An 11,583-nucleotide genomic window follows, 5' to 3' on the forward strand; every position below is an offset into this window, starting at 1 on the left:
AGTGTAAGTGTGTAAGTGACGTTAGTGTAAGTGTGTAAGTGACGTTAGTGTAAGTGTGTAAGTGACGTTAGTGTAAGTGTGTAAGTGACGTTAGTGTAAGTGTGTAAGTGACGTTAGTCTAAGTGTGTAAGTGACGTTAGTGTAAGTGTGTATGTGACGTTAGTGTAAGTGTGTAAGTGACGTTAGTGTAAGTGTGTAAGTGACGTAAGTGTAAGTGTGTAGGGTACGTTAGTGTAAGTGTGTAAGTGACGTTAGTGTAAGTGTGTAAGTGACGTTAGTGTAAGTGACGTTAGTGTAAATGACGTTAGTGTAAGTGACGTTAGTGTATGTGTGTAAGTTAAGTGCCGGGGGATTTTGTACGGACCATCTCGGACTCAATCATTCATTTAATTAGTGAGATCACTTAGGGATCACTATACGCCCTTAGGGATCACAATAAGCCTCTGGCGATCACATTACGCCCAAAGGGATCACAATACACCATTAGGGATCATATACGCCCTTAGGCATCACAAAACGCCCTTAGGTATCACAATACGCCCTTAGGGATCACAATAAGCCTCTGGCGATCACAATACGCCCATAGGGATCACAATACACCATTAGGGATCACAATACGCCATTAGAGATCACATACGCCCTTAGGTATCACAATACGCTCTTAGGGATCACAATATGCCCTTAGGTATCACAATACGCCCTGGTAGTTTATTAAACATACTCAAACACAACATGCTTCCTGCGAGTGAGTTCCTAAGGTATTGCTGCTATAATTATTTTATTTCTTCCATTCTCAACCTTAACTCATCAAGTACGTAGGCCATCATTAGTCCACATCTTGACCCCACTCCTCCGGTCTCGGCCACTGCCAGCAACAGGCCTTAACCGAATCTTTGCTTAACCTTTTTGCCCATCTCTGCAGTTACTGCAAAATAAATCCAAAAGCTAGCGTGTGGTTCTTGGTGACGTCTCAGTCCTTAGAACCCTCGACGCTGGCAGCCTTGAAGGCACTTCAGGCCGCCTACCAGAACCTGTGGGTGGCTCATGTGAACTTCACCTCGCTTTTTAAAGGCACTCCGCAGTCACTTTAAGGGCAGTCTTAAAGTCACACCGCAGTTTAAGGGCACTCCGCTTTTAAAACAGATAAGTCATCTGCATTAAAAGGCGGACCAATAGACTGAAGGATTGCTGCACCGCGATCTCAAGCGGGTTTGCTGATATGAAATTGACAAAATCGGACAAAACGCTTCAGCTCCGGCGTACTTCTTTTTATACTTTTTCACAAGACGACCATTTACGCTTATTTTTCCACAACACATCGTTTATTACTAATTTTCCTAAACCTTTAATTTTTTTGCTATTTTTAGCGCATTTTCTCATTTATGGAATAAATGCACTATTGTGCTCGCCGTGTTCGTGCGTCCGTCCGTCTGTCTCTCCGTGACTTCACGTTTTCGTTATTTAGATTATAGTTTTGAATTGGTTGAAGATTGACCTTCCCGAAAATGTGTAAGCTAACCCAGGTCTTGATCTCAGCCATCATAAATAATTGATATAAATAAATGATATCCGCACCGAAATTCTTAGCGCATTTTCGCGCATTTTCTCATTTATGGAAAAATGCATTATTTTGCTCGCCACGTCCGTCTGTCCGTCCGTTTGTCCGTCTGTCCGTCCGTTTGTCCGTCTGTCTGTCCGTCCGTGACTTCACGTTTTCGTTGACGAGAAAATGTGCTCTCTGTCACTCACTGCAGTGAGTACTGAATTATATTTTTTACACTATGCTATTTTTAGACAGTAAATTACATTTCGCTCATTCTCTACAACGCTTCACTTTCCACAGCACATCACTTTTGCTTATTTTTCCACAGCTCATAATGACTTTATATCTGTTATTTTCCAGAGCATATCACTATTTTTTACCAATAATCACTTTCTGCGTATTTCTCATATAACATCACTTTTAGCTTATTCCTCGACAGGACATCGCTTTTTCGTCGATTTTAATAAAGGTAATTCACTTTCTGAATATTCTTGTTACTTTTCGTTGTCCACGCTTTTCACGTCTACAACGGCCAGTTGATATGGTGAAAGATTCCGACCGCCCAAATGTTAGCAGAATTTTAAATAAACTAACAAAGTAAGAGAATAAATAATGGAGGAGCAATATTCACGATGTTATATTAAGTCATAGTCATGTGTTGTGCATTGAATAGCCATAGCAAATGTTGTCGTGGTATTAAAAAGATTATTTGTCCTAACATTGTCATACGCTCATGTACCTCTAATCCTGGATTGGCAAGAGTACAGAAGTTGTCCACGTATGAAAATTTTGAATTATGGAATGTATTACTCTGCCGTAAAAAAAACTAGAAGACATTTAAAAATAATTTGGTTAAATGTCAAGGGATTTTGGGTTTGCTTGTCAAGAGTAGGTATTTATAGATTTGCGCATAGTCGGATACCAATTATTTAGAAGAAGAAAACTAATGACTATCAATTCTCAGCCTAACAAGTGACAAAGTTATAAATAGGTAACATGGGACAAAGGGATCACTGCGGTTCACGGGCCCACATCGGGTTTCCCGCTAAGTATGGCAGATATTGGTCCGTGTTTTCTACCGCCGGTCGACAGTTTCACTGGGATGAAGTGTGTGGCTCTACGTTCTGCTAAAAAGTTCTGCGATATAAATTGAATGATAGCTAGTGGGGCAACGGGCCCATGCGTTTCAAGGGGCCAAGCGCTCATGGTGGGTTCAATATCCCTCTGTGAAGTCTTGTGTTATACATGATTAGATTTGTCTCAATGAGCTCTTCAAAACTATGACTAGCTTTTTGAATTGCAAATTACACTTCATATTTCATGATTTTTTATATGCCGCCCAAAGGCAGCAAGTTTAGTTTCTAGTTATGCGTATTTATGACCCCTTATCGAGTTATAGACTTTTGCCTTACCAAAAGTTCATTTCAGCCAACACCAATGAGCCAAAAGTTGATGAATTTTTGTGCTGTTGGCTGAAATCACAATTAAGTACGAATTTCTTGCCCATAATATCTGGATTATGGACGAAACCAGAACGAAGTTTTTTTCTGATCAAGTAAATATATTTTTTCTAGTCAAGGATACATTTTTTCATGTCAATGATGAATTTTTTATGGCAAGGATATATTTTTCCAGTCAAGGATATATATTTTTATGTCATAGAAATATTTTTTGAGCCATGAATATATTGTATTCAAGTTAAGGATATGATTTTTTAAGTTGTTAATAAATAAATGAATGGAATATTTTTATTACATTTTCCTTATTTTGAACTGTAAAGTGTTGTTTTATCATTTTTAAACAAAAAATATGCAATTGTGGTAAAGGGACCAGGGCTGGGCGCCTTGCCCCAAGCCCATGGGCCCATTTCCCCAGGGGTGGGGTAATGGGCCCATTTTGACACTTTTTACAAAAAAGTGTTTCGTTAAAAATTGAATAACTCTATAGGCGTCTAATTCACATAATATATTTTTCATTAGTTGTAACTTAATCAAAAAAACTACTTCGTATCAATCAAAAAAACTACCTCGTATCAATTAAAACTTTATCAAAAATTTAGTTAAAAAAGGGGGGCCCGCTGCCCAATGTTACTCTATTCCCTAGATTATAATATGCCATTGCCTCATTATTACATTAGTAATACTAATGCCGGTGAAATCATTTCTTTGAGAATTTTCTCTGTCAAACAAGATTGTTGGTTTATATTGCTGAAGAGTTATATACTTGGAGAAATTGTTTCATGTACGTTATATGTACTTGGTACAAAAAATGTACACTAGTCAATGCTGTGTACCTGTGTTGTACACAGAAAATTATTTCTGTTAATACAGCCGTGTTACACCCGTGTATTGCTGAGTCAACGTTGCTGTGTTGCACACAGTGTATAATTGTGTTGTAGCAGTTGATTTGTACGTTGTGCATTACTGTGTTGTAGCAGCTGTGTTGTACGCTGTGCATTATTGTGTTGTAGCAGCTGTGTTGTACGTTGTGCATTACTGTGTTGTAGCAGCTGTGTTGTACGCTGTGCATTATTGTGTTGTAGCAGCTGTGTTGTACGCTGTGCATTATTGTGTTGTAGCAGCTGTGTTGTACGTTGTGCATTATTGTATTAAAGCAGCTGTGTTGTACTCAGTGTGTGGAATTGAATTGAAACTATGCGAGTATTGAGATAGTTTAGGCATTCTCTTACAGTGACAGTGTATGCATGATAATATAGTGAGTACAGGAGCCGTGTTTGCAGTGATAGAAGACAATCACGAGTGTAAGAGCCGTGATTGCAGTGATAGGAGACAATCACGAGTATAAGAGCCGTGATTGCAGTGATAGGAGACCATCGTGACATCAAACGCAATTACAGTTGTTTAAGGATTGTTTTGCCGCTATGTGCAATCATTTGTTGAAGTACCCATACATGAAGCGTACAGTAGCCGCTGTCGCCCTCCTGCAGCTCATATACTGCTTCATCGAGACCAATCGAGGTTGGTTACTTCATTTATAAAGTGTTTGGTTCCTTATAAGTTATCTAATTATGTTTTTAATTGCATAACCAGGTAAATCACTGGGTAATACGGTTCGAATAGTCTGACACTATCTCTTTTTCGACGTACCACTGTACTCTCTTTTGCCGGGTCGAACTGGGTCAGGACACAGGGGGCAAAAGGGTATCGATATTTGGAAAATACGACACTCACTTCTCTAAGTATGCATTGGAATCACATATGTTTTATTCAACAATCATAGTCGTATATGTGGAATACACACTCTATTTTTTATGCCTTCGTTATAGAAAATTTAAGCCTGAGGTACTATGCATATTAAATAATCTTAAGTTTTCAGACTCAGTCCTGTTACATAGGATTCAGTCAAGATTTATTAATCCTGTTGGCGCTAAAATGAATGCTGCTAGGCAGAATTACTAATGCGTGACATCAGCATGCAGTGCATACAGAGTCATTTATATTTAATTCATTGTTAACTCATTGTAGTAGTCTTACCATACGGTGTTGTCATTATCTAATCAGCAAAGATGATACGCAAAAATAAGATGATTGCTAATATATAGCTGGTTTTTTAACATTTTCATTAAATTTACATAAGTATGAAGATAAATATAATAGTAATAAAATTTGAAGAAAATAATCCACTTAATTTTTCTCAATTAAATTTGTCTCCCTCAGCTGTACATGAATCTTCAATCTTCACCAACCTCGCCGATGAGGAAAATGTCAGGTTCCTGCCGCCAGCCCTAAACAAACTTGTTGGTGAGACTACAAAAACTCAGTGAGGAATATAACCTTATACCCTGGCCCCATAACCCCTGGCACACTCAACCCCATACAGCCACCCACAACTTCAACCAAACTCAGACTCATTCACACACAATCTCAGCCACCCACAACCTCAGCCACCCACAACCTCAGCCACCCACAGCTCTAACTACCAACAAGGCAACAACCCCAGAAACCCACAACCCAAATTATCCACAACCCCAAATACCCACAACCTCAGCAACCCACAACCTCTCCATCCCACAACCTCAACAACCCACAACCCCAATAACCCACAACCTCAACAACCCTCAACCTCAACAACCCACAATTCCATCAACCCACAACTCCAACAACCCACAACCTCAACAACCCACAATTCCAACAACCCACATTCTCAACAACTTATATCTTCAACACTCCACAACCTCATCAGCCCACAACTGCAACAGCCCACAACCTCAACAACCCACAACCTCAACAACCCACAACCTCGACAACCCACAACCTCAACAACCCACAACCTCAACAACCTCGACAATCCACAACCTCAACAACCCACAACCTCAACAACCCACAACCTCAACAACCCACAACCTCAACAACCCACAATTCCTGCAATCCACAACCTCAACAACACACAACTGCAAGAATCCACAACCTCAAAAACGCACAACCTCAACAACTCACAACCTCAACAACCCACAACCTCAACAACCCACAACCTCAACAACCCGCAACCTCAACAACCTCGACAACCCACAACCTCAACAACCCACAGACAACAACCCGCAACCCCAATAATTTTGACAACCCATAACTTAAACAACCAACAACTTCAACAACACACAACCTCAACAACCCACAACTCCAACAACCCACAACCTCATGAACTCACAGACCCAGCCTTCCCCAATAACAACCCCACAACATTATCTCTACGCTATTCTATTACTGTCACAACCTCTAAAAATAGAATCAATTACTGCGTCTGTTAAAATATAGCACTATTAAAATAGCAATTTTACCTCTGAAAATTTATAATATTAAGTAAAACTATATTCAAAATAAATCAAACTGTAATAAAATCGACTGATATCATCCATCAAACGTTTATGATGGTTTAACTTTCAATGAACATTTCTTTCAGTTCAATTGTATCAAGTATGTCGTGTCAAATACATGTTTTCGATTATATCATGTGAGACTTTCTGTACAATGAACATCTATTTCACTTCAATTATATCAAATGTGTGGTGTCACATACATGATTTTCAATTATATAAAGTGAGAATTTCTGTAGTGATCAACGGAACTGAAACAAACCAGCAAATTCTACAAGGTGGTTATTTAAATTATACATTTAAATTATTTAAACAGCTAGTGGTGGACAGCCGTAAGAAAGTAACTCGTAGCTCCAGCCTACAGCCTTGTCATGTGTCGTTTTATGATAAAGCGCACATGCAGCAAACTTTTCATTGAAAGACTTAATGAAACCTTTTCAATATAATAATTTTTCCATTAAAATAATAATAATGATATTACAGAGTGATTACAAAATTGTAAACTTGTATATTGAATATTGAAATCTCAAGTCGCTTAATTCACTACTAGCTCTGACAGCACAGATCATTAATGATAATCTGAAATACTTTGAATGGACTGAATAGATAGAAAATATTATTTAACAATGAGTAGTGGATGAATGTAGGTATTTAGGATGCACTCTGAAGTTCGAGGCTGCATTAACATGTGCTGAGCGATATAATCACCAATAAATAGTCACCAAATAACACTGGTTTAATTTTTTCTGCTTATAACTGTATAATGAAGGTCTACTGGCACTGTCATAACTCACAGTTTCACTTCAGACAATGATCACGGCACCAATTTATATCGTGGCGCACACGCCTCCGCAGTCTACACGTGGCCACCACTTTATAAAGCCTTACGATCGTATAGTTTTGGTAGTACACTGTCTTTGGAGGATAATGAACAAGACACAATTACTGACGTTGAATTCATGAACTTAATTACACAGTGTACACATGACCTCCACATTCGGCTTCCGCTAACTGACTAACTCCCAACGAAATATTCTCCCCCCAATGACGGACACGTCGTTCTCCAGAGAACCATTTATTCAGTTCCCAGGTCTAACTAACAATTGCGAAAATACGTAAAGAAACATTTTTGAAAACAAAAGATGAGCTCAGAAAATTTCAGAATAATAAAGATAAATACAAATTTAAAAAAATAATTATTATACGTTATTGTGATCATAACAACACAAGTGACATTATAACAACAACTCGTAACGCGATCTGTGTCATCAGAGGTTTCGGTTGCAGCACATATGCAAAAAATATATATTTCAAAATAAGAATCCGCAATGAGAATGCGTAAAAATACATTTACAAAAGAGAATACATAATAAGAATAGATAAGAATACATTTCAAAATAAAAATAACATGATAAGAATACATGATGAAAATACATAAAAGTACATTTCAAAATAAGAATACGTAATCAGATGGCCTTACTGTTCCAATTTCCAAGCATTCCTCTGCTGTGGGCATTTTCTTCGATTATCTCCAACTGGAACACAAGTTTTTGAATTCACAGAAGATATAAATTCTAAAAGAGTCGTTTATTTCGGGTTCACAGTGTAATAAAATCGCAGTAACGTTTCCAAATTGCTAATAACGGAAAGGTCTACTAAGATTTTTTTGAAAACAATTCGAATTTTCGGCATTTTCTTTGCTGTTCGATCATAGAAAATTTAACTGTGAAATGATTCACGTCGATGTCTAAGCGAGTCAAAAAATATAATCTAAAAATCATCTAACTAATTTAAAGTAATACAAGCATACAAAAGGAAACAATTATCATGATAGGAACTTGCGAAATTTGCATAAGGTTCTTGTACTTAATTTTTTAGTACATAAATACAGTGTTTTTGAGACCAGAGAGTAGTTCTTATCAATGATTCCCTTTCGGGTTACCATACCCTCCGACACTATAGTACAAATACAAATTCAGACTAACTATACCAGTATTTATTCTCGTGTATGACTAACAGAAGCTTTATTTTTTCGGTTCCAGTTGCCAACCAGATGCTGGATTTGATCCTCAAAGTCACTGGGATAAACAACACAAAGGTCATCAAATTAATGAAAGAAACTTTAACTGAAACTGAAGAGGATTTGACTGATAAACTGGCCATTCTTAAGGTCAGAGCGACACACTTGTAATGAATTCATCATTTCGATACCACTGCAGTAAAAGTTCAATCGTTTCATGAATCTCTATATAGACAATAGAGTGTCAAGATTAAAAAACGTCTTATTCTCGAAATAACTGACAACTTATAGAAGTGCTTTTGCATTTAAAAAAATTATGGAATCACTGGAGAGAGTCGTTCAGCTTTGTTTGTCTCCTTTTGCACAAAAATAAATTTCTTTTTATCACATCTTCCTATTGGTGCACCTTTTATGTCTAGTATATATTTTTCGAGCAAAGATGAATAACATTGAGTACCTCCAGCAATGGTGACGAAGTTTCGCTAGTAATTTCGTGAGTTGTCTAATTCGATCCTAATGTTTTGTCCATTTAATTTGAAATTTACGTTAAAAGCATCCTACTGAATATCCTCGCGCAATAACAATCATAATGCTTTTCCCGTCATGGATTAAGAAAAACCGGTACAATATTTTCACTTGATTTTCAATGTTACATAATTCTAAATTCCCTGCACTTATCAGCACGTTTCGTCCTGTAGGATTTTGCAGAAACGTACGCGTGCGCAACCTGCGTCGACTCCCGTCCGTTACCAAAGACCGCGGTCGACATTCGCGTACGTCTTGCAAGCACGGGCACGTGGCACGGAGTTCCGGCGCCCGTTATGACGTTCCGGCCGCTCGGTAGACTCGGTAACCTCATGAGTGAATATGCATCGCTGTACGCATTGAAGAATTACAGCGTAACGCGATTCCTGATGCCATCACTCCACGATAAAGTCAAGGACGTGTTCAAGAGACTGTCTATACCTTACCTGAACAAATGTATCAACACAGAAGGACATGCCCAAGCCTGTCCTCCTTGCAGCGGCATCCTGTGCAGGATTGGGATGACTTCCAAGAGACTGGGTATCCCTATACCCAGCATGTGTGAGTAATGGGCTGATGGTCATGAGACAGGGTATCCCTGTACCCAGCATGTGTGAGTAATGGGATGATGGTCAAGAGACTGGGTATACCTGTACCCAGCATGTGTGAGTAATGGGCTGATGGTCAAGAGACAGGGTATCCCTATACCCAGCATGTGTGAGTAATGGGATGATGGTCAAGAGACTGGGTATCCCTGTACCCAGCATGTGTGAGTAATGGGCTGATGGTCAAGAGACTGGGTATCACTGTACCCAGCATGTGTGAGTAATGGGCTGATGGTCAAGAGTCTGGGTATCCCTGTACCCAACATGTGTGAGTAATGGGCTGATGGTCAAGAGTCTGGGTATCCCTGTACCCAGCATGTGTGAGTAATGGGCTGATGGTCAAGAGTCTGGGTATCCCTGTACCCAGCATGTGTGAGTAAAGGGAGAATATTACGTCAATATTAGGGAGAATTACGGTAGCTAAATTTCTCGAATAACAGCCTGGGTGCAAAATCAACAGAATGAAATTTAATGGAATAATAATTTCGTTCTTTCATTGGTAGTTTTTATTCTGTCTTTGACATCTCAGAGTCAGACAAACCTGAATACATTGTATGAAATTGCATAACTTTGCTTACGAGAAAAAGAGCGAGTTTTTAGTGGAGAAAAAAGCGAGTTATATTGTCCAAATTGTGACACGTTGCCTATCCCGCAACATGAGCCGAGAGTATACGTAGCATTGATATGCTCATTTAGCCGGGCAAAACTGGGTCAAAACGAGACTCGTAAGAACAAAAACTGCGACGCTTTTTGGATTTCACTCATTGGCTACGTGAATTATTGATATATATTTCATAATTCCATTAACTTAACATTAACTTAAATTAACACCATTGCTCAAAAAAGGTGACAAAAGCAGCCCTGGCAATTATCGCCCTGTCAGTCTGACAAGTGTATATTTCATAATTCCATTAACTTCCTTTTTAGTCATGATGTTCGAAGAAGATGTTCAGAAAATCGTGCACCGATTTTTTTTTTATTTAAAAATGTAAAATATCTTGAAAACCCGAGCCAAATTTCCCTTTTTCAGTTGAAGACAAAGACTGGATCTCAATCGGCGGCGACTTCGGCCCTGTTGAGTACAGCTATCAGGCGCAGCAACTTGCTGCTGCTGGCTTACTGGGACCTCATGCTTTTATAATGGAAGGTAATAAATGAATTAAACTAATAGTTTAATTAAAATTATTTCGTCATTATTATATGTGACTTGATCAAGGCTTCGTCGATACAGAGCATTGGGACTATCTTTAACATCTTTATTATCTTTTATTTATCCGTGTTGTAAACTAACTAATGCCAGAGAAATGCCTTATATATGATTTGTATAACAACGCAAATGAGTTTTGTGAAAATAGTTGGAAATTCATAGAGCTTTTTAAGTTGCGTATGAATATAATTTCGAAAAGCAGTGGAATGTACAAGCACCATTTAGAACTATTTTTTCTAGAATGAAGTCAAGTTTCAGCCGTGGTCGAGAGCGGACGCTCGTGTTTTGCGGTCCCAGATTTTCAACTTTTAACTTTAACTGTGCCGTTTTCGGAACTCTTTTTGCATTTTTTATGATCCGTGTCAGTGAATGACTGAATTTTCAGTGAATTCAGTAAAAGAGAGTGCAAATAAAAAAAAAGCCTATAGTAAAAGTGTTTCCATCTGAAATAACGCGATCGAGAGTCAGCGAGGGTCGCAAGCAGGTCAGGCGAGGGCAACGCGTGCAGCACTGCCTCGCCAGCGTAGAACAATAGAGCCCTTGTTTTTATGGCCAAGCTTACCTCTTCTACCCTGACACCTTTTACAGCCGCTGACGACTGAAAGCCGCTTATTCTCAAGTCTGTAACCGAGTTTTTACAGCCCTTTGAAACTTTACAATTTTTACTTACAATTGTGCAAAGTTAAGCAAGACTGACTGCTCGGTTATTCGTAAAAACAAGTCAGTACACTGGTACTGTCAGGACTGCCAACAACCTGCACTTAGCGCTGTAAAAAGCGAAAAAATGGTGGAAGAGAAGTGCACTACTATGTTTTCTGTTTTTAAAGCCGAAATTGAAGAAACCAACAAGCA

General features: G+C 38.6%; 1 protein-coding gene across 1 annotated transcript; it reads left to right on the forward strand.

Annotated features, from left to right (window-relative positions):
• Positions 1–4,220: 4,220 nt before the first annotated feature.
• On the forward strand, positions 4,221–10,671 carry LOC108675421 (the record flags this gene model as incomplete). The annotated part of the gene is made up of 5 exons (XM_047885154.1): positions 4,221–4,521; positions 5,221–5,304; positions 8,417–8,544; positions 9,093–9,480; positions 10,555–10,671. Coding segments are annotated over exons 1-5 (814 nt in total), but the record flags the coding sequence as incomplete, so codon positions are not given.
• Positions 10,672–11,583: the final 912 nt, after the last annotated feature.

The sequence above is a fragment of the Hyalella azteca genome, unplaced genomic scaffold (assembly GCF_000764305.2).
Source record: "Hyalella azteca isolate HAZT.00-mixed unplaced genomic scaffold, Hazt_2.0.2 contig17097, whole genome shotgun sequence".
Taxonomy (NCBI): Eukaryota; Metazoa; Arthropoda; class Malacostraca; order Amphipoda; family Hyalellidae; genus Hyalella; species Hyalella azteca.